This window comes from Artemia franciscana, chromosome 9 (genome assembly GCF_032884065.1).
Source record: "Artemia franciscana chromosome 9, ASM3288406v1, whole genome shotgun sequence".
NCBI classification, from domain to species: Eukaryota; Metazoa; Arthropoda; class Branchiopoda; order Anostraca; family Artemiidae; genus Artemia; species Artemia franciscana.
Window position 1 is genome coordinate 29,642,401 of NC_088871.1, and position 25,287 is coordinate 29,667,687.

Consider the following 25,287-nt stretch of genomic DNA (forward strand, 5'->3'; position numbering starts at 1 on the left):
AAAAAGCAGGCGTAAAAAACCTAGCCAGTTTTTTTTGTAACTTTGGGATCAATATTTATCGCATTTTTCTGTCTACAAAGAGATCAGAACCTTTTCTGAAAGTGAAAAAATCGAATTAAAATCCCAAGAAAGAAAATTACCTTGGGAGCAGAGGTATGGTCCGTCAGGACAATATATGTTAAACCAAATGATATTTCTTCATTAGATCTGGCATCCTTACATGCTGCACTGATTAAAGCATCATGAGCATCTTTATCTGCCAATCCTTTAGTTAGTTCATTTACACTATGAACGCATCTTTCAAACTTCTGTAATGAAAAAAAACTTGTTTAGTACAAGCACACCATGCCCCAAGTTAACTTGGGAATCATTAAACCTAAAAGGAGTAATTATTTGTCTAAAAAAAGGTTTTAAGACATGACATTCCTACGTCAGTCAACAACCCACACTTCAATTCAGATGCATTTAAAGCCTTTGTGAAAAAATGGGGGAAAGATAGTCAAACTTCTAGTCCAAACTATACCCAGTCTAATGACTTAGCAGTGATGGCACCTAGTATTACAAAATCCATAATAGGATGAACACGAAAATCCAGTGATTTTATCCACCCTACACTTCTGGAACAAAGACACGCTATTTGACGGATTTGCATCTCTAGCAAAGCTCTTAATGAGCCAGAATTTCATATTTACCTTCATCTACTGAATATATGAAGACTAGATTCAAATCACATCTAGATTCAAATCAGGTAAAATTTATAGATGGATGAAAAAAGCAAAAGAAAGACAAAAATATAGCTATGGTTGTCAAGCTCAGCTACTAAACAATCAAACCGTTTGTGGTCATGAACTGTAAGCAAGGAGCAATTCGGACAATAATAACCGAAAATCGTTTTTTTTTAATATACATACACACCTGTATGTCAAACATTAAGCTGGAGATGGTACTTGGCAGAGGGCCAGCATTTTTGACAAATCACAACAACCTAGATTTTACAGTCAAAACTTCAGATGACAAACAGTGCAGGCAAAACCGACTATCAACAGAAGACAATATTAATGCCACCAACCAAACTACATCTAAAATGAAGGCTAGAAGAATATTTTCAACTAAAGAAGGCACCTGTATTAACCTCATCACTAGCAATGAAACAATAAATTTGTAATATTCCCAACAAAGGCATCCAAAGAATAAAAACTCTCCATCTCAAGATTCCATTGACTATGGAACTATTAGAACATGTGAAATTACAACCAGAGGTGGCAGAAAGATTAAATCGCCATCAAAACTTAACCTGCAAAATATGTACCCTTCTTAAAAAAAAAATTGCCATAATATCCCAGCCTGCTTGAATTATTAATTAATTAGCGTGCTTTGCACAATCGTTGCTTCCAATTGCTTATTTGTATCCTTGCGTATGTTATTATTATTTCCTCTGGTGTGACCTGGGTTTATGATAAAGTACTTGCTCACATTTGCTTTTTGAAGACTATTAGAACACCTAGAAAATAACAATAAAATTACTCAAGGAAATTACATAAAGGACAAAATACATTAATAAGAGTAAATTCCTAGGGGTTCTATTCCCAGCAGTAGTCTAACAATTTTGATATAAATTTTATCTGACAATTAAATAAGATAAAGAAGTTTTTTCAACTTAAAGTAAGGAGCAACATTAAAACTCAAAACAAACAGAAACTATTCCATATATGTAGGAGACCCCTCCTTAATACCTTGCTCTTCACGGTAAAGTTTTAGCACTTTGGTATTGAGGAGGGGAGCAATCCCATCATATATGGAATAATTTCTGTTTGTTTTTAGTTTTAATGTTGCGCATTACTTTCATTTGAAAAAAAAAATACTTGCTTTTCTGTTTAATCTCTGATTGCTTTTCATTCAATTCTGGTAAATCTGGCTCGCCTTTTATCAAAAATTCCCTCCCCCACAGGAAACTCCTCTGTGCAAAGTTCCTCCAACTCAAAATACAACCCCCCCCCCATAAAATTCATTCCAAACTATTTTATCCTCACTTAAAATCCCCCCTTCCCCTCTGTAAAATTTCTTGCAGAAGATCAGCCTGAAAATTGTTCTTAGCATAATCTCATGTGAAAAAAACTTAACAAATCACATTCCCAAAAAACATTTCCAAGAAATGAAAACACGTTAAAAATTTCCTCTGAAACATCTCCACATGCAAAAATAAAAAAAAAATAAACAAGTTTTTTTAACTGCAAGTAAGGAAACTATTCTGAAAAACAAAATTATCCCAAAATTTTAATCAGTGTTGAAGGGAAGAATGTTAAAATGGCAAAGGGATGGAGGCTAGTTGCCCTCTGACCACTTTTCAGTGTCCTCTGAAAAATACCTTGAAAGTTTCAAAATAATACCCTCAGCCATTCCTGACATATTGTAAACATGGCCTTTTGATAACCTGGGTGCACATAGTGTATATTAATTTAGTTCAAAACTCCCTTTAAATCCCTGTAGTTTCCCCTAAATACCCTTAGCCTTTTTTGATCCAAACAGGATCAAACAGCATTTCCTTTTATAAATCCTATGTCTAAACAATGGACTATACCCTTTACAACTCTTGCCCTGAAGGCTGTGGGGGTTCATATCATCCTTGGGATCATAGTCATTAGAACCTTTTATTGTTCTGAAAAATTTCTACCTCCAAATTTTTATCAGGAGGGTGGATCAGAACGAAAAGGGAGACTGGTAACCCTCAAACTACATTTAAATATCCCCATTGACATACCCAGAAAGTTAACTAAAAACAATCAGCAGCTCCTGAGATATTGCTGATATGCTCTTTTGACAACCAGGAAGCACTTTAGTGTGTTTGATTTTGTTCTAGATCCCCCTAAACATTTCCTGAAAGTTGAGGGTCATGTTATTCCCAAAGGCAAAATTATTTGACCTTTAGACATTTCTAAACAAAATTTCTATCTTAAAATTTTGCCCTACCCTGACCTTTTTGGACAAACCCTATATCAAACATTCCCCTCTTCTACATTAATGAATCTTATATGCAGACAAGGTTAAACCGCACAAAATAACACCACTTGCTCTAGGGGCTATTGGGGGGAAGCAGGAGGTATGTCATCATTATAGGCATAGTTATTGGATCTTTTGACTATTCTGAACAAAATAGTTATACCAAAATTTTGGTGCAAGGGCAGCTAAAAGGCCAAGAGTGGGGGAGGGGACTGGTTGTCCAATGATCACTTGTCTATGTCCTCCTCAACATGCCCTGAAAATTTCAATCTAATATCTACAACAGCTCCTGAGATACTCCACATACAATATTTTGATAACCTGAATGCATATACCATCTTGATTTAGTTCTTCAACTTTTTCCTCAACCTTCCCTGGAGTTTCTCCTTAATACCCTTGGCATTTTTGTACACACCCAAAATCAAATATTCTCCCTTTCCCAATAATAAACCTTATATCTATATAATGGGTTAATTCCATAATCTACAATATTTTTCAGAGGGTTGTAGGGTAGGGGTGGTAGTGTCAAACTTGAATCCAGAGCCAAAACCATACTCTGGGAAGGTATTTCCAAACTTTTATGTTAACCCAATTCTGATTTCTAATCTTAGAAATGTGCCATCTTGACTCTGGTTTTAGTCTTGAAAATGCAATTCCTGTTATCTGAGTCGAATTTTAAGCCATATCAATGGGTTTTTTTTTTTCTAAATTTAGGAAATGTATCTGCATATCTTTTGAAACCTCATAAATTGGGATTGAGCAAAGTTGGGAAGCTGAAGACAGTTTTATTATAAACAGAACATATTTTGAAAGGTTTCACTTTTATAACTCAAAGATTTTTAAGGGTCATCAAAGGTCAGTCACCTCTAGAAGAAGTAGATATAGGTACTTCAAAATAATTTCCCAGGACATTCTTTAGTCTGTAGACCCATCCCTGAAAATTTCATTTTCCTAACCTAGCCTCTTTGTAAGACAGTGAAAAGTAGCTTGTCAAAAATTTTACCAAAATATCTGACTCCAATCAAAGGAAAGACTTTTTTTTAACAAGGGTTGCCCTAACTCCCAAACTATTAACATAGGCTACAACTGTTCAACTTCACAACACCTGTCTTAAATTGAATGTAGCCTATGGGAAGATTACATTTAGGCAGTTCTCCTTGAATTTCTTCATTTTGGCTCTTTCTATATATAATTGTGGATTTTCTGAAAATCCTCCCCCCCCCCACACACTTCCTGACAATCTCTTATATAGCCCTAGGCTATAAGATATAAAAACAAAAACAAAATTTTAACTCTTATTCTAAAAAATGCAAGATATTCCTACTAATCAGATCATCATGTTTTCCTTTACTGTTATCCACTTTTAAAATCATTGTGAATAACATTCACAACCTGTCAAGATTTGTATTGTTGTTAGGAAACAAGATATCATTAATTTGAGAATGTAGAAATCACATTTGACATAAGGCCTTGATATATTACAAGATTACATTACTGGTAAAACATATTAGGCTCTTATGACTGTTTGGGACCATTAGGGGTCCCTTTCTTAAAAGAGTCTAAAGTATGATAAGTAATGTTCTTAATTCACTAGGCTACCATCCATAATAGAGCATTTCTATGAATTAGAGCCCATGTCCAAGATTGGGCAGCATTTTCCAAGTTTAGGCACAAGCTTCAAGTGTATCCCTGCAATTAAGTTCTACTGTTGACTATCAGTGTACTTATTGTTAGAGCAGTATATGGTTGACATTCAGGAAAATCAAATAGGCATAGACTACTTTTCAGAAATGTTTGGTTAAATCTGATGGAGAAACAGTCCACTTTCTATGTGGGATAAATGGAGATTTTACAGCTTCTTAACTGTTGAAGGAGGGATCAGCAGTCCAACTAATGAGTATCTTCCAACATTTATTGTTTTCATTTGTTTCCGTAATAGACAATAGGGTTGAACAGCCTAAATAAAGTAGCCTAAGTGCACAACTTGAGAAGATATAAGCTTAAAAATTCACTTTCAACAATAAGTAAAAAAATTATGCGGGAATATTTATTTTATTACCTCTTCAAGCTCGTCTTTAGGGTCTACAGCGCTAGTAGAAAATAGTCGTCCTTGGGTTTTAAGTGCTTCCATTTATATTATGTTTATAATTTGACATGCCCTCCCACTTTTCTCTTTGGCATCTGCAGCGAGACTGATGATGGTGGTGTACAAGCTATACGAACTAGATTCAAACCACAGCTGAAGTCTGCCACGGCCTTTTTGTCTTTCCTCAGTTTCTCTATACCTCTTTAATTTTTCCTTTTAAGTGGATATTACCATTGATTCAAAACAGCTTTACAGAATTTTAGAAAGAGGAAGCTCTGTTTTACTGAATAATTAGTGGCATCACACCTTCATATAGCCACTGAAAAAAGCCTACCGCTTTTTTTAGCTAAACATAGATGGCGATTTCCCGCAAAGAATATGACTTTTTAAAGACTGTTAAATTACCCAAAGTATTGTCCTAAACTCAAAACATTCAGAGAGGGACGTAATATCCACAAAGAATACACAAGAAAACAAGGAAACTCTTGAAAAATAAAATACAGATGATACGTAGTAAATAATAGAAAAGACAAGCATTCAAGCGGGGAATTTTGAAGTCATACGAACCATAACCTAATATTAATAGCAAATCACTGAAAATACCAAACGTCGTATTTAGAGCATATCTTTTCATATGAACAAAAACCTTCTAAAAGATAGATATAAGTTGTAAAATGTCAAAATTTTCGATATATTCCTTTCTCGTAAATAAAATGGACAAAACAAACTATATAAGGGTTTAAGAATCTACCTTTGAAAAAGAATCTACCACAGACCTGATTCTGTCTAAGCTAATAGGTACGATTTGGTTCAAATCATTTATTTCATAAAGTCTAACAATACTTGCAAGCTATTGCTACTGCTACTACCGCCACTACTACTACTGCTACAACTACAGTTACCGCTTCAGTAGCGAGTACTATTAAGGCTGAGGGTACTACCATTACTACTACTATCACTACTACTCCTACTGCTGCCATTACAACTAATGATTCTATAGGGAATAATAATAAGGCTGATAATATTGAAGTGATTTTCTGAGAAAATCTGACGGGAAACTTGAACTAAATTAGAACATACTATGTGCATACAGATTGTCATGAAGGTGTATCCTGTTTATCATAAAGGTATATCTGCAATATCACAAGAACAGCTGAGGTTACTAAGTTTAAACTCTCATGGTATGTTGAGGAAGATGTTAAAAAGTGGGCAGAGGGCAGCCAGTCCCCCTTCCATTCCCTTTTTAGCTGCCCTCCCTCTAAGCATATTCTGATCAAAATTTTGGAATAGCCATCTTGTTAAAAACAGTCAAAAAGTTAAATAACTTAACCCCGGAATGACTTAGCCCCTATACCTCTGGTACAAGTGTTTTAAGTAATATAAGTTGCAAATTGTTTATATGCATGATTGGTTAGGGGGGAAAGTTGCCATGTTTGATCCTGAGTCTCCAAAAAGGCTAAGAATATTATGAAAAAAACTTTTGTAAAATTTCGAGGGGGATGCCAAACAAAATGAAAGCATACTGTGTGCAGGACGGTTTTAAAAAGACACAACAGCGATATCTAAGGAACGGCTAGGGGTATTACAGAAATTAAGAGATGAGAAAAAGGTATAATCTGAATAAAACAGTGGAACGATGCTTTTAAGGATTGTTTAAGAGGAACAAAGGGTAGCACCCCTCCCTCTCACCCTTATAGATACTCCCCTTAACTATGATACAGATATTAAAATTCATTGTATTTGAAATGGTTACAACATCTAATATCTAAGTCACTTAAGTCAACATCGAAGTCAGTGAAAAACCTAGGTTTAATAACTGATGAAACATTAAGTTTTTTACAGGATGTTCAGTGTATATCGTCGAAAGTGGCAAGGAATATAGGCTTGATAAGGAAGCTAAAGCATCAGTTTCGGGAAAAGGTTTTGCCTCTTTTATATTTTCATTAGTCTATCCTTATTTACTATACTATTGTTCTGTTTAGTCTGGAACATTTTATGTTCACCTGTAACCTTTGCGTCTTCTCCCGAATTCAGCTGTGTGTGCTTTTTATGGGATTGATAGACCTTTCCTGTTAGATATGTTTTTCCGCGAAAAACCATATTGTACCGTTTTCATGGTTTTACTTATTTTATAAGCATCAACTAATGAATTTATAATAATATTACTCCATATCTTCGTCATCTGTTTGAGACAGCTGCTGATGCCCATGGGCATCAGTAAACAGGTTGGTATGTATAGAAGGCCGATTAGAGTGTATGCGAGGTCTGCTTTCTCTGATCGTCATAGTCTTGGAACTTTGGTAATCAAAACAAACATAAATTAAACAAAAAAATAATCTAAAAAAGAATTTTTTCAAAGAAAAGGAAAGAGTCATATTAGACCTAATACCAGCAGAAATAAATATCTATGATAATTTAAACTCAAAACCACCAGAAATTACTATTAAAGAATAAGAGAAACGCAAAATGAACAGAAATTATATAAACAATCATGGCAAATAAACATACAACAGGTACTAATTTAAAAGGAATACAAACTAGATCTACGTTGCATGGGCAACGTGAGGTGTTGCGGCAACCTTTGCTCGGCTTCCGCCGAGTAAAGTGTTGCGAGAGCAACACTTTGGTTTTGTTTCCTCGCTGCGACTAAACGCTGAAGTTGTTAATCTGTAAGGATGCTAAAATACATACTAGGTACACCAACTCGCAAAAGTTGCAAACTCCTCATTACTAAAGATGATTGTAGCCTTACAGCCGATTATTACTTACAAGTCCCCTACATGTCTTACCACTGGAACCAAATTGGTCTTACCATCAAATACAACAGAAACAAAAAATAGGTACACCAACTGGTAAGAGTTGCGAACCCCTCATTGCCGAGGATGATTATGAGGTAACAGCTGACTGTTGCTTACAACTGCCCTATATGTCTCACAATTGGTATCGGCCTATTTTTGGTTTCAGTGTGTACCTTACTACTGAAGTTGTCAACCCCTTTAAACTTTCAAACTGGTATATCTCATGAAGGAATTTTTGTACAAAAAAATGGATGACATATAATTTGATCAGCTCATCAAAAGCTATCGACTGCCGTCAAAAAAAAAAATCTATCTGTCTTAGTTCAAAAGTTGACTTTTTTGCCGTAGGCCAACTTTCTAACGTCATCACTTAGAAAGGAGCAAAGGATAAACTCTAATTTCTTTAGCAATGAGAGAACTTTTAAAGTTTAAGAGGCACATCTGATACCATTTCTCTACCGCAATCCCAAGTGCGAAAAACCGAATGACAAACTCAGCTGAAATCACGAACAGAAATGGGTAGAAACAATAGATGGCAGCACTTTCGGACCCGTGAGAAAATGCCGCTTTTTTGCTTCTCTAAATTTTTCTATTTATCACTCAGAGAAGATATATTGGCTGTGGGGCAGGGTAACTGTCGCATATATTTAACACTTATAGATTTTAGTCCATCTTCAATTTGAAACTGGTGCCTGCCTGCTTGCCTGCTAGAACGGAGCTTTCCACTCGAAAGCAGAAACATGGTTTGATGAAACGAAAGCTTGGCTGCATAACTTCAGATAGTCCTCTCTGACATAGGCTATACAACTCCTCTTCACTTCACACACTATAGGCTCTGGCTCAAGGACAAGCAAAAACCATCCTTTTTGGCCCCAGGCAAGAGTTCTACGAAGCTTTCCAAAATGTAAAGTCATATTCATCAATCCGGCCTAAGGTCCACACTTTCCGTAAAAACCGCAGAGGTTAGACCCTTACCACTTTCTAGGAATAAGCTGAAATCGAGGTGCTAGGAACAAAAAAAAAAAAACACGACAAAACCAAAGTGTTGCTCTCGCAACACAAAAATAGGTACTAATATAAATGAATAAACAAATAATAAAACGAGTAAAACTTAAATTGAACATTAAAAATCAAACCTAAAACTAACAAAAATCTAATCGAAAACGAAGAAATATCACTATAAACAAGAGTTTAGCTACTGCCCCCCTTCCCCTCCTCTGATTGTAAGTCTAAAGCCTATTGCGTTATTTGTGCTTTAGTGAAAACAAATTACATTACAAATATTTTTTTTGTACTAAAAATATTGAATTGCTTAGCTTTCAGCAATTAATTGCATTATATATCAGATACTCAGTCTAATTCATTAGTTCTTTCTAAGGTTATTTATTACTTCTTTCAGGACGAACAGTTTTCAATATGATTTCAATAGGACTAAAGGCAATACCAGGGCAAGTTCTTGTTTGCGCCCACTAGAAACATCGGTCACACATTCTAAAATTAGCCGATTCTGGAATAGGCAATTTATTTTGGAGTTTTTCTTTCATTAGAAATATTTGGGGCAGTTTGGAGGAACAAACTTTAAGGAACTTAAACCTATATATTAAAGACAATACTAAAATACTGCGAATCTCGCAAAACTTAATTCAAATTAAAATCATTATGTTACTGGAACCAACATAATCAAAGTAACAAAAACTATTAAAAAAAAAATCTAGCTAAGGATAGTTTTCTCTACCTATAGGAGCAATCCTGTTGTAGAAACTCAATCTAAACCAAAATAAAATAAGGCGCTTTATATGATCATCCTTCTTTCATACATAACTCATTTGATATCATTAACAAATACCCTTAATCGGATTTACCTTAATGAACATTCATCAATTAGATGGTAAATGGGACGAGGGTCTAGTACACTCACTAAAGATAAAAGAACAAATTAATAACTAAAGCTTGTAATATACACCTGGATTCTACTATATAATAAATAAAAAAAAATCTTAGACCATCATCACAAGGAATTTTTTTTAAACTTGCCGTAAATGAACTGAGTGTTGACTTTCATATCAAAACCTCTGGTAGAGAATTCTATATCTAGGCTCGCGTAGGGATAACACTCTGCTCAGCACCTGGCAAGCTCTTTTCTATGGTGGTGTTGCAGCGATGTCTTGCACAGCTCCGACAAAACTGAGAGAAGAGCAGGCAGGCTTAAGGCCTGGACGATCAACGTCAGAATAGACAACCACCACAATGACCTGTTGATCGATATTCTCAATGGAATATCCTTTCAAATATGGCCTCCAGTCAGAATACCAGTTATGGCCTCCAGTCAGAATACGTCACTGAGTCAGGGCCATCCATCGAGAGCAGGGTTTCTTAAACTTTTGTAATTCCCGACCCCATTTATGATTGCGAGATTCTTAACGACCCCAACAAATATAAAAGAAAAATAAATTAATATTTTTTGATGATATATTTATTAGGTAACAATATACATATGCATATGAAAATATATAAATTTAGAATTCGTTTTGAAACATATAAAAATCTAAAATTGAAATTTGCACAAAATGTTATAGAAATGTTTTTAATTATAGTTTCAAAAACAAAAGTGGATTCTGACCGTCTTAATTCTCTCGAATATATCCAAGTAGTTGCGTGGTAAATATTAAATTAAAGTTTACGTTAAAAATTTAATGAGATGGATGTGCCTGTTTTTTATTGCACAGCAAATAAAATATTGGTGTAATGTTTAAAACTGCTGGACATAAGACCTCTTCAACATTTTTTATCGCTGAATGATAATGGGATGTAATGTGTGTTAAAGCTGAGAAAGTAACTTCACATAAATATGTGGTGTTGAATGGCAGAAGTACATTTAACGCCATATCGGCGATTGTGGGAAAATCAGTTCTAGTTCCGATCCAGAATTCGATCAAGGGCTTTTTTTTGGAATTGTAGTTTTAAGTTTGAGTCACACGGAAGCTCAGCAAATTCCTCTTGAGCTTTAGCTGGCAGATGATCAATCTCGCTTAAGCCAATCCAAAACGGCTTTTGAATCCAAACTATTTTTTGTAAATCAATATTTAATATAAAATATGTCTGGAACTGTATTTCTAGCGCTTTTAAGTGATCTACAATAGTTTTTGCAATAAAAGTTTTACGATGAATTTTGTCAATTGCAAAATTGTCGACACTGGAAAACATTTCGAACGAATTTTTTTTCGACCCTACTTTTCCAAATGCTGATCTTTTTAATAAAACTCCCAATTATATCGTTTGAAGTAAATATATCGCAATTTTTTCCTTGGAGAGACAAGTTAAGATCATTTAATTTCGCAAATATATCTGACAAATAACACAGCTTGGATAGCCACAAGTAATTTTTAAAAAAAGCAGCAAATTCACATTTTCGTTTAGTTAAAAATATTTCGATCTCGTTCTGGTGCTATCATTCGATATCATTCTGGTGCTATCAATCAGTTAAGAAGCACCCAAAAGATTTTTACATGCTGGGACTGTAAGGTCCTGTCGGTCGCGAAAGGGTTAAACTGACTAATTCGGAATAACATGCACTTCGTTCACAATCATACAATCGCTAAATGAAAATAACACGTAATGTTTATATAGTTTCTTCGAAATAACACTTCGAAGTTGACAATATTTATCGGGATTATTTCGGTTTTAAGAGATTGACAAAAATAAATCTATATTTTTTATAAATTTCTATAACATCTTCTGATTCATTGTAAATTTATACAAGATATTATAATGATCGGAATAGAAATGCTGGTATAGACAGTCTTTCCGAACCAGAAGATTTTACGATATATTTATCTACAATGATTGCTATTTTTCTTTATAACAATAATTTTACAAGTTAAAAATATTTTTTGTTAACTTGTATTTTTATCACTTGCGACTCCATAATTTTGCTACACCACCCCAAATGGGGTCACGACCCATAGTTTAAGGAGCCCTATCTGATCTAGAGAATAAGAGCTGTGTAAATAAATCGTAGACGCAGCCTATTTCACAACCTTTTTACAATTTTATAGTGAACGTTGATTTAGTTCAAATTTCCCCTCTAGATTCTCTCAAATTTTCTCCTTCATACCCTTTGTCTTAATGGTACCAGTATCACAGTAGTATTGGTAACAGTAGGTGCAGCAGTAGCAGTAGCAGGATTGTATTGCTAATATTACTAGCAGTAGTATAAATAGCAGTAGCAGTATGCACATGGTGTCTTATGGCCACTTGAACACCTCATGATTTTCCCTGGAAGTTTCAGCTTGATACGGTAAGCCGTTCCGAGGATATTTCTGATACAACTTTATGACAACCTGTATGCACACAGTATGTTCTAATTTAGTTCAAGTTTCCCTTCAAATTTCCTCAGAAAATCACTTCAATATCATCAGCTTTGATATTACTCACTATAGAAGCATTAGTTGAGATGAAAGTAGTAGGAGTAGTAGTGATGGTAGTAGCAGTGGTAGTAGTAGTTTTTGTTGTTGTAGTAGTAGTAGCATGGAAATTTGTCATTTGGTCAATTGATCTTTCCCTTTAAGAATTACCTGAAAGTTCCAGCTTAATAACCTAATCAATTCCTGAGATGCCCCCATTTGACAATCTGTATGCACACAGTTTGTTTTGATTTAGTTGAAATTTCCCCTCACGTTTCCTCAAGTTTTCACTTCAATACCCCCAGCCTTAATAGTGTTCGCTACAGAAGCGGCAGCTGTAGTGGTAGCAGTAGCAATAGTGGTGGTAGTAGTAGTAGTAGTAGTTTGCAAGTATTGTCTTTTTGGTCAACTGATCATCCCCTTTAACACATCCCAGAAGTTTCAAATTAATGCACTCAGTCATTCCTGAGTTAACCCATTTGGACAACCCGTATGCATTTAACATGTTTTGACTTAGTTATACATTTTCCTCAACATTCTCTTAAGGTTCACCAGATACCCCTTGTTTTTTTTTACATTAAAGGTCAAACATCCCTACTTTAATCAATAACGAATACTATATGCAAACAACGGGTGAATTGCATGACTTACAGCTCTTGCCCCGAGGGCTATGTAAGGGTTGACATCCCAAGAGACATAGTCACTAGACCTTTCATCTCTGAACAAAATATTTATCTCAAAATTTTGATTTTTGGCATGGGAGGGCGTGGGATGGGCGTAGAAGGGAGACTGGCTAACCTCCAATCGCTATTGATTCTGAAAAAGAGCACTAGACTTTAATTTCCAATTGAATGAGTTCCTTCCAATATTTATACAAAAATTCCTTCTATACGAAGTGCCTTTATGAGAAAAAAAATGTAAAGAGAAATAATAATGAATAAATAAATAATAATTTTTGTCCATATTCCTCTCTAGTTAGACAGCGATATTCTGCTGCTTATAATTACGCTGAGACCAAACGTGGATTTGCTAAATGTTTTGGTGACTGTAGCCTTGGTGAATAAAAAAAAATATAAGAAAAACAATAATAAATAAATAATACATTCTGCCCAAATTGCTCTCTACTTAGGTCACGCTATTGTGCAGCTTATAATTATACTGAGACCAAAAAGGGATTTGTTATCAATGATTGTTCTGAAGATTTTAAGGAACCGCGGAATGTTTGAAAAATTCGAAGCATTGCTCTCCGTCTAAAGTTCTTTGACTTTACGAAGATTAAAAAACAAAAGAGAAGAAAAACAAGAATGGGATTTGTGAGGCCAATGAAAATAATGGAGGAAACAAAACAGATATTTCGAGAGGACAACCTTTTCCCTTCTTCAGCACTATCAGAGAAGGTAAAGGATAAAAAGGTAAAGGATACGGCATTAGACTTTACAGTCTCTACCGGCGGTGCTGATCTCCGTTTCTTGGCCCTTCAGCCAGGAAGTGCAATGGGAGGTCAGGGGCCGACTATCCTGTGCTTTCGCACATCCTTCCTGTTTACCTTCCCCAGATTTCTCCAGGTACCCATTTAGAGCTGGGTCGACTTTGGCTAAGCTTACAGAGTCACGCCACTGACCCCCGTCCCAAACTAAACTCTGGGATTCGAACCCTTGTCCTCTCAGACAAAGGATCCTGAATCCGGTGCACCAGTCCACTCGGCCAGGACTATCAGAGAAGCCCTCAAAGAAAGCTGTTCACATTTTCCAAGCGAAAATGCATACGGTGTAAACCACACTAAAATAAAAATACAATAAAAAAAACGGAGAATTAAAGAAACAAAGCCCGAATATGGATGAATAAAAAATCTAACGACCCAGAAAAAATAAAACAACTACTGATAAGATCAAAATTAATAGAATTGAAAACATGAAGCGTTGACCTGTGTTAACCAAGTAAGAAAGCGTGGTACCTGGCACGAGAATTTTATTCGTTATTGTCTATTGATAAGCTACATTATTTGTCTTACCTCTGTTTTGTTCATTTTTTTTTAAATTCTCTGCTACCATGATATTTTTTGCAATTGAAAATGCACCAACGGACATCAAAAGAAAAGCAATAGCTAATTGTGGTTTGATTTTTCGGTTGATATCGCGTGTATTTACTTCACTTACTTAGTCCTCATGCCGGGATGGCATTGAGACTGTATTCAGCCTTCTCTACGTGGGCTGGCCAGCAGCAAGGGCCTCTGCATATAACAGTGAAAATCAAGCCAGGTCAAGGAATTTCACGAGACTGTCATTCTGCTGGAACTTGGGACTTGCTCTTGAACGCTTTCAGCCGCAACTGATTGAGTTGAAGTCATACAAACTCCGATCCGGGAGTGTCAGCAAGCAGCCACAGAAGATATCAGAACCAGCGAAGAGTTCACAGGGTATCCTAGTGTGAAAAGAGCGACTGGGAAGCCATACCTTACAGGCAGACATTGCTGGCAAAGTTTGTCCACCAGATTTCCTCAGTTATTCGGAGCCAAGTAGATTGAAAACTACCGAGAGAGTGCAGGACAGCTGCAGTTGAGGGCCGAGTCTTAGCTCCTAACATTAGGATCGAACAGATTGAGGTTCCAAGGATCTTCATTTTGGTAGCTCGTTTGAACACTAATAAAATAGTAAACACTATAAAAAGATTGTAAAAAGGGCGTATCTCAAGAATGGATTGGAGATTTAGTTGGAACTTTCAATGCTAAAAGAGGAAGATCAATTGACCAAAAGGCAATATGTGAACGCTACTACTAATACTAATACCACTGCTAATACTACTACTACTATAACACATTATGAATATACAGGTTATCAAAAGGGCATATCGGCAATATCATAGCAATTGCTAATTGTATCAAGTTGAAAATCGCACGGCTTGATGAAGAGGGTGCTCGAATGACCAAAAAGGCAACATAAGACAAGATATTTATTACATTAAATTTTTATCACAGCCTTCGAAGGGCTAAATTCGAATTTCGGAGTCATAGAAAAGCAAAACAAGCAAAAACTCATAAAAAACAAGAAAACTAAAAAACTGACAAACAATGCCAAAACCACAATATTATAATGAAAAAAAATTCCCTAGTCAAAGTAATAAAAACGTGTAATATGAATCAAAACGCAATACGAGCGAGTAGACTGTCAAAAGGGTGTAATGGTAATATCTCAGGAACAGCTTAAACTATTAAGTTGAAACTAATACTGCAACTACGATTACTGAAACTGATGAGGCTAAGGGTATTAAGCTAAAACTCAGGTAAAGTTTCGGAGGGTAGGGGATTTAATTAAGCGGACAAAATATTTGCATAGACTACTACTGCTACTACTACTACTCTAACTACTACTTCTATTGCAACTGCTACCAAAGGCTAAGAGCATCAAGATGAAGATTACAAGAAGTGTTAAGGGGAAAGGTGAACTAAATTTAAACACACTATGAACATACAGGTTATCACAAGAGCATATTTGCAACATCACAGCCACCGCTTACTGTATTACGTTGAAACTTCTAGGGGGAATGAGGGGGATTTTTAACTGAACAAAAGGTCATACGCTAACGCTACTATACTACTATTACTACTACTACGATTGGTGTAACTACTGAAAATGAGGGCATTAAAGGTGAAACCTTTAGGGGAAATTTAGGGGGAATTTAATTAAACGAAAAAAACTACATGCACGCAGGTTTTAAAAGAGACAAATAAGCAATATCAAAGACAGCACAGAGCTATCTTAGAAACTTTTAGATGGATTAGTTCGTTTGGAAATTAAAAGTTCTAGTCCTATTTTTAGGAGTCGAAAGTCCTTAGGAGGGGAGACAGCCCCCCCCTCTGTTGGGGATGTGACACCCTACAGCCCTCAGGGCACGGGCTACAAGTTATACAATTTGCCCATTGTTTTATATAGCCTTTGTTATTGGGAAAGCTTTGGTGTTTAAAAAGACCAAGTGCATTCAAGTGATACTTTCAGAGAATGTTAAGAGGATTGTTGAACTAAATCAAAATATGTTACGTCCACGCAGGTTGTCAAAAGGACGAAAAGGAATAAAGTTGGGTATTGAGTGGAACTTTAAGAGATTCAGCAACTGACCAAGGGCATGTTGAACTAACCAAAAGACACCATGGGAATGTTACCACTATTACGACTACAAAGATTACTACTTCTATTGAGGCTAAGGATATTAGGTTGAAACTTTCAGGGAACATTTAGATGGGTAGTGAAGTAAATCAAAACACATTGTACACATTAAGGTTGCCTAAAGGATGTATGAGTATTTCTCAGGAATAGCTTGGAATAAATACTACTACAAATACTAACGCAACTACAACTACAAACAAGAATTAAGTACTACTACAACTACTAACACAACTCCCAACTATTAACAAGAATTAAGTACGGTACTACTAGAACTACTACTACAACTGCTTCAGCTACTACGACTGCTGCAACAACTACTTTGGCTACTTCTACTAGTACTACCGAAGCTTAAAATATTACAGTGAAACTTTCAGGGAGTATTTAAGAGAATACTGAACTAAATTGAAACGCACTCTGTAGATAGTTATTAAAAAATCTTAAAAGCTATATCTCAGGAACAGCTTAGAGCATTAAATTGAAACTTTCAGTGCATGTTAAGGGGGATGTTGAAACATCAAAAAGGTAATATATGCAGTGTCGGATCCAGGTGGGGGCGCGGGGGGCAACCCCTTGCGTAGTAGCGGATTTGGGATTGGGACCCCTTGCTATGGCTGGGGTTAGGACAAAAGCTAATTTTTCTAATTGGTTTTTAGTAGTTGAGTTTTCAATAAGTTTAATTTTTAAAACTGTTTCTTTTCACAAACAAGTCTGAAAAAAAGTTTCAGTCACTTTGTGTGGTCTCTGTTAGATTTTACTGATAATGCATACCACCTAAAACAATTTACCAAGCAAATCTGTCTGTATTACGACAAAAGGCAACTGGGAAGCGAAAATCTACATTTCGTAATAACAAGGAGGGGAAATTTAAAATCTCAATTTCTTTAGGCTGTCGAAATGATATTTCAGGATTGTGCTATTACCACAGGACTGAAAAACTTAACAATTAAACTTCTTTTTACTGTCAAAAACTTGCTTTCGAGTCTTGTTATGGCACAGAGACGAAGAAATTATTATCATTACTTTTTTTGGCTGTCATCATAAAAAAAAAAATCAAAATGCAGCTGCTCCAAATATCCTTTTAATCCCTTAGATATAGCGTCTATGCTTGTCTCCGGCACGGGACGTGGCTAATACACATTCATTTCACCGGGCAATGAGAACCTCTCTGCGTGAATAGTCGCAGGTAAATGCAAGGGCCCCTTTCTTCATAAGATTTGAATTTTCTTTTTTTACGACATTGTTGTTTTTAAGGGGATTTGTGCAATAGAAAGTAAATGCATGAAAAGTGCAAAAATCATTAATTCAAGTTTGGGATTTGGTGAGCAAATGGTGGCCGCTTTGCAGCTTATTTTCATCTAACTAAAGCTCTGCGTAATATGGCATATCACCTCCTCTATTCATCCTAAAATATTAAAATAAAGGCCAAACTTTTTAGAAATACCTAAGCTTTAATAAAGGTTCGTATAAGTATACACTTAAATCTAAGTATATGAATCAAAATATTCCTTCAAAGGTCGAAGTAGTCATTTAAGAAAAAAAGAGTTTTTGAAAAATCTTTTATAAAAGAAGGCAAATAATTATGTGTTCACTTTTTTTCTGACCGGTATAGATGGGTCTCTGACTTCTCATTTTGAATCAGCAAAATGGCATCGATTTTTTTTAAAAACGTTTACTACTGAAATGTTGAAAAAAAAGGAAATTCACACCACTTGAGTTAACCACAGAAATGGAATGCAACTACAATATTATTTAAGAATTTCACACCTTCTGAATACCAACCAGTCACAAAATATAGTTATGTTTTTGTATAGTGGTTACGTATATTTGTTCTAAAATTGTATAAACTGCTATATATACAGCTGAAGAATTTTGTACTTATTTTGATACATGCCATCCAATCATATTTCCACGATTGGTTGTTTATAAATAAATTTTTTTAGCTATATCTGAGCTGATGTCTCAAATTTTTATTTTGGTGCTCAAAAGACGTATCGAGATTTAAACGTTTATACTGAATATCTGGAAATCTCAAGATTAAAAAAAAAATAATTAGGAATCTACCACAGCTTAAAACCCAGAGCCCTTAAATCGCCAATCTATACCTATCAAATGCAAAAATTGCAAACACGTGATTATTTATTTTTTAAGAAGTATTTGGACTCTTAGTTTGAAGCACATACCTACATGCATCTTTTTTGGATCTCATATTTTTCTGACGATTTTGGTCTTTATTCGACTATTTTAGGATTAATAGAGGGGGAAATACTAAAAACTAAAAAAAAACTGAAAAAACTAAAAAAACTAAAAAAAGGTAAAAAACTAAAAAAAAAAATAAAAAAAAACTAAAAAAAAGGAAAAAACTGAAAAATCAGCTAACATAAAGGTAAAAACCAATAAAAAACTAAAAAGAAAAAAAGGAAAAAACTAAAAAAAATTTTCATCTAAAAAACTAAAAAAAAACTAAAAAAGGTAAAAACTAAAAGAACTAAAAACCGGGACACAGGGACACAACTACAACGGGGACACCGGGGGAAACAGGGGGATATAAATGACGACCGGGACAAAAAAACTAAAAAGAAAAAAACAAACTAAAAACTAATAAAAAAACTAAAAAATCTAAAAATCTAAATAAGCTAAAAAAGAAAAAAAAGGAAAAAAATAAAGGAGAAAAACAAAACTAAAAAACGAATGTATATACAGACCGGGACACCGGGATACAAATGACGACCGGGACACAGGGAATATAAATGACGACCGGGACACAACTACAACGGGGACACCGGGGGAAACAGGGGGATGTAAATGACGACCGGGACACCGGGACATGGAATGGTCGATTAGCAATAACCATCAACAAAGCTCAAGGGCAATCATTAGAATCATGAGGTATAGATCTGAATACAGATTGTTTTCCCATGGACCATTATATGTTGCATGTTCAAGAGTCGGTAAACCTGACAATCTATTTATATGCAAAGACAATGGGACAGCAAAGAATGTTGTATATTCGCAAGTTTTACGTAGTTAAAACCATATATATATATCTATCTATATTCACAGGTGGGACATAGGGACACAACTACAATGGCGCGTAACTATTATGGCGCGTAACGACTTACGCGCGCGGGGGGGCTTGGGGGGGGCGCGAAGCGCCCCCACCAACTAGGTGTTGGGGTGGCGCGAAGCGCCACCCCAACAGCTAGTAGATATATATATATATATATATATATATATATATATATATATATATATATATATATATATATATATATATATATATATGTATATATAAATATATATATATATATATATATATATATATATATATATATATATATATATATATATTAAAGAGAAAAACCATATTTTAGTAAGTAACATGTGCCCCATCTAGTCAAAAGATCAGAATATTTTTTATTGATTTAAATTATAAACTATGCTTTAAAAAAGAGTTAAAACCATGCAGAGGAAATAACATTTACTTTATGGTTTTCCTTAGTTTTGGTTATTCCGTAAGAACGGGTATTGATTACTCAGCCAAAATATACATGCATAATAGTTTGAGTGTCACTGGCGAGACAAAAGAAAAGTCATCACTTCTTGAAATTCTTTTGTCAATGAGATGGAATGGCAGTGTTGCTTTGCTCCCTTTTGCTCTTGCAAATCTGTATCCTTAGTTTATTCCTCGTGAACCCTTACAACAGAACACTCAGAAAAGTCTATTTCATTTCTTCATTTATTCTCCTCAAGGAAATAAATAGCACATACGTTAAAAAAGGGATTTTTTTTGCATAAGCTACAAACAACTTTTCAAACGACTTAAGTAAGCATTAATTTCAAATAGAATATTGATTAAAATGTTGATCTATTTTTATTTCACGGCCTTAATGAGCAGCTATACATCACAATATGGAGAAAAAGAACAAACTTAGTTTCAGTACCTAGGAGGCATATCGTCTTCTGATGAAGCCAAACTGCTTTAAAAAGGAAACTTGTAAATACAATCAATTGTTAAGCCTAATTATAAAAATAATTGCGAAAAAATTAAAATTAATGTTTGTTAAGTAAAATACTAGGCCCATTTTTTGTTATCAAGCTAATTTCTCTGAAGTTTTTTTTTTCGCATCTAACATATATAGTTTTTTTTCGCATCTAAACATAAAAGCAGGAAAAACAACAAATAATAATAACAGCAAAGGATTATTCTTAATATTGCTGGATATTCACTTACAAAAGAAATTAAGTTAGTATATCCAGCCCCAAGCAGGAGAAAGACTCAATGAGGACTTTGATAAAATTATCGTTAAATTCTTATGGTTAGCTTGAAAACTCAATTTTGTGGAAAGCTTGAAATCCATAGGTTGTTATCAGAACAGTAAGGCCTCAGTAGTTTGGTTGACAAAAAACAGTCCAAATAGAGTAAACTAGTGGAACTGATGACATATCGATACCGCTAAAATACCACTGAATGTATCTTAAATCTCGATTACAAAACATTTTTCTGTCTGAGAAATGACACATTTACTTATAACTTTGCAATATTTTGCATTTCATTTAATTTTTGTCTTCCTGGGGAAGAGTTGAGGGAGTTGAAAAATAACTACGTAATAACTACTATACTTCGAAAAAGATGCGCAACAGTAAAACAATGTTGCAAATTTCAACTTAAATAGCAAAACACGTCTGGTCACTGAAACACTTTCAAACCAATTCCGAGTAATAAAGATCAGAGAAACTTCAAAAATTGAAGTTTGAAATAAATTGCCGAACATTCCTAAATAAAAATACATTGAGTAAGTGTTATTCTTTAGGGTCGTTAAGAACTCATCTTATGGATGAAGGATTATAGAATGGCAAAGATCGTTCTTGTTTACCATTCATCTGGAGTCAAGCAAAAAGCAAGTCGTCCCCGAATAGGCTAGGACAAGGCCGTAAGAAAGGGGAAATCTGAAGCTTATGGAAGAGGGATAGAGTGAAAATTTAAATACATTTGGGCCGAGGAGCGGGCGAGGCTATTTTGGCCTTAAGCGGCGTGGTGCTGCAAGGATTTGATAGTACCAGTAGCATAAAACTATCAAAGCTCCAAATGGCTCACTGCTTTGAGGGCAACCTGCACAAGTAGGCAAATTTACTTAACGAAAGCTTAAAAACCTCAGCTCTTCCCTCAAGTGTCACCCTTGAAAGGGATAAAAATCAAATAAAATGAAAAGTAGAAAAGCAATCAAAATTCAATTTGTAGGTTTTGATCTGGGATAGCCGAACTAAACTTTTCGCAGAAACGTATCTCATTAAGCTCCAAGTTTCAGTCATGAGCATTCACCTGAACCCAGTCTCAACAACCCTTTATTATTGTACATCCAGCCATTCTCATTTTAAACCATTCATCTGAGGGTCTTTCTGAATAGCCGTCCACTTTATTAACCTTACCATGAGGACTTTAACTGAAATATTTGAGATATGCCTATAATAAGTAAGTCTTATAAGACTTAGTTCGAAATGAATTCTTTTTAACTTGCAGCTAAAATAAAAACACAAGTGACTTAAGCAAGTATAGACATATACAAATACGATTGGGTAAATGGGTCTTTTAGTTTAGTTCCTTCAAAACCTATTACCGAATCAAGCAGTTTCCTGTGATACGGCTTTTGTCCTTAGGAAGGTAGTTTAATCCATGGATTATTGCAAATGAATGGAAAAATGCCTGACTCAGACACTTAAATTTCCATAGCATTTCTCAATTATGACTTTAAAGTCTCATCTCTATATTTGATTTTTCTATGTATCTCTACTACCGAACAAAAATTAAGTAAAGGTAATATTTTCACCTTAAATTATTTACTCTTGATAAAAGGTATCCTCCAAAAAAATACATTATCAATCTATGTGCTCTCATTTCTTACCGAGGATAAAAAAGGGAAAAAAAGGAAATGGAAACCCAAAGCTGGCACTGATTTCATTCAGTAAGCACTTCAAGAGGTATTGTCTCATGGAAACATAGACCTTTGCGTAAGGAGCTCATTTCGTGGTAAAAAATTTGGTATACGTATAATCAGGAAAAAAAAGAAAAAAAAAAAAAGAAAAAAAAAGAGATAAACCTAGCCAGCGGGTATCACTTATTTTTATCAACGAAGGTAAACGGGATTCGTAAATTATAGGGAAAATATTGTCTTTGTTCACTTCTGTACCGGTAACAGTTTAACAATAAACACCTTTTTTTTATATTTAAAAATAGTTATTATTAAGATGAAAAACTGCAATAAAGAATGAAAAAAAGGATTTGATATTACAAAAGTGAGACATGATAACACACACAAATGAAAAAAAAACCGAAATGCTCCCTTCTTTGCAAAATTCAAGGAAGAAACAGAAACTATCCTTCATTCCGACGTCATATTTTTAACTTAAAACTAGGTGGAAATGACGAGTTATTAAGGAAAGTCACTTCTTCTATAATAGAAAGAATATGACCAGCCCAGTTTGGGTAGAAACAGGACACGTCATTTTCTTTTCTTTAACAGAGTCATAGCGGTATCGACATGCATCAAATAAACTGAATTTTTTAGGATTGGAGCCGAACAAACGTAAAAGAAAACTGTTCGGTTTCGGCCTATACATATTAGAAAACAGCAAAAGAAATAATTCTGTTATACAACCTTTATGAAATTGAAAAATTATACTTATCATTCAATTTATTTATTTCTACTATGATACTGATTTTCATAAGACGATATGAAAAAAATGGATATCTAATACGACAGTTTCTATATTAAAACGTACTAAACACAAAATTATATCACACTCTTTTAATGAATGCCGAAAAGACAGACGGGACTTAGCCCAATTTAAAATTAACGACACGATTAAGTCTTTCGAGACTGACGTTCAGTGATCAGGGCAGTCAAGATTAGCCGCGAATTTTCAAGAACGAACCATCCTTTAATTTGAATTGCACTGAAATTGGAATTGCCTGCGTTCACTTGTTCTACAATTGTGCCTTAGATGAGATGGGTTATTCACTGTGCAAGGAAACAACAAATTTACAAATCTTTCAATTAAATTTTAAGTAAAAAAAAAAAGAGAAAGAAAATCACTAAGCTGAGGAACGTATCAAGTTTAAAAACAGACTATCACTTTTGACGATTCGTTTTCTTCTTTTTCCTCTTGAAGAAACAACAGCACCTGAAAAAACAACAAATCAAAATTAAGCCTTTTATTGAATTTGTTTAGCCATAAAAAACGGTTCTGATTAAAGTGGATACACTAAAAAAAAAAAAAAAAAAAAAAAAAAAAAAAAAAAAAAAAAAAAAAAAAAAAAAAAAAAAAAAAAAAAAAAAACCGTTCAAGTAACACGTTCCAAAGTTAAGGGCCTAAAGTTGAACCCCTCACTCGTGGTTGTAAGTGCGTAAATAAAACACCCTTCACTTGCTATGATTAATATTATTTTGTTTTCAAAAAACAAATAGGTAAATGAACAATCCTGTAGTACGTTGGTTGTCCAACTTTGGAACATAACAGTCTGTCTTATACGCGTCAAGTTGAACTTATTCGATTCTAGGTAAGGTTCAGTTATATTCAGGAGAGTTTGGACCCGCTCAGTTGATTTTGCCGCTATTGCTGGACCGCCAACAAACAGTTAATAAGAAAATAAGTTATTCGCTTCTACAATACAGTCCCATCTCTCTTCAAATAATAATAAAAACAAACAAAAATCACTAAATATCCAGAGTGAAGGTTTTAGTGACAACGTACATCGTTGACGGACTCCTCTGAGGGTTCAAAATGGCCCAGGTAGACCCTGTTTCGCAATTAATAACACCAAATAAAGTTATCCCACAGACATTAGTTAACAAAATGATAAAAAAATCTGGATAGGAATAAGATGACATATTGCTTCGACATTTTCATGGAGCATGGTCTTGAAATTACTCTTCAACATATTCATAAACCCAAAGGGAGGCAAACAATTTCCAAAAATTTATTTTGGAAAATGGACAAAGCTGAATCCCAGCTATTGAATGAAAGAAAAATTATCATCTAACGGTGAGAAATGAAAATACTACAGAAAAAAAAGTATTCAAAACTTTTACAGACACCATACACTATAAGAAGATAAAAACTAAGTTACTATCTCAAACAAAATAGATGGCGACATGATATTGTAATAAAATCAGAATTATAAATTATAAATTTCACCACCACTATATGCCCAGCACTAAAAAAGTATTAATACCTGGTTTGATTTTGGACAGCAAAGTTACACACTAATATATCGATTCCTTTTTGAATCGAACAAAGACGAATTTTATTCTTTTACATGGTCTTGTTTCATTTGTCAAAGACTTTGTTTTTAATCTGCTACTATTACCCAGGAACTTTATGAGATAATTTTTAGAAAATTTTGTTAGTGAGTATCTAAAAGTAGCTTTTTAACACGTCAAAATGAACACACAGACAAAAAGAAAAAGAAAACAACGATATTAAAACTACAAAAAAACCTGTACCTCGGTGTTTTCCAATCACACAATAAGTTATAGGTACGATTCTAAATGGAATTTTAATTCAATATATATATATATATATATATATATATATATATATATATATCAAAAATTATAAGATTAAGCAAGGCAGAGAAAACGAAAGAAGAGAGAGAGAGAGATAGATAGATAGAGATAGAGAGAGAGAGAGAGAGAGAGAGAGAGAGAGAGAGAGAGAGAGAGAGAGAGAGAGAGAGAGAGAGAGAGAGAGAGAGGGGGGGAGGGAGAGAGAGAGGGAGGGGGAGGGAGAGAGAGGGGGAGGGAGAGAGACAGGGGGAGAGAGAGAGAGAGAGAGAGAGAGGGAGA

At 34.6% G+C, this 25,287-nt stretch overlaps 3 protein-coding genes across 3 annotated transcripts in view; 1 reads left to right on the plus strand and 2 right to left on the minus strand.

Moving 5' to 3' along the window:
* LOC136031258 (integrator complex subunit 3-like) overlaps positions 1–5,210 on the minus strand; it is a 69,242-nt gene extending 64,032 nt beyond the window's left edge. Inside the window, exons 1-2 of the mRNA XM_065710678.1 lie at positions 5,057–5,210; positions 141–308 (exon numbers count right to left, since the gene is read on the minus strand). Coding sequence (XP_065566750.1) covers positions 141–308; positions 5,057–5,128 — 240 coding nt within the window. The 5' untranslated portion in view covers positions 5,129–5,210. The remainder of the gene's footprint in view (positions 1–140; positions 309–5,056) is intronic.
* Positions 1–25,287, plus strand: part of LOC136031259 (short-chain dehydrogenase/reductase family 42E member 1-like) — a 443,764-nt gene that overhangs the window by 45,352 nt on the left and 373,125 nt on the right. The window lies entirely within an intron of this gene.
* The window catches only part of LOC136031251 (casein kinase I-like), a gene marked incomplete in the record, with an annotated part of 117,357 nt that continues 112,232 nt past the window's right edge, over positions 20,163–25,287 (minus strand). The window contains 1 exon segment of the mRNA XM_065710665.1: positions 20,163–23,623. Coding sequence (XP_065566737.1) covers positions 23,572–23,623 — 52 coding nt within the window.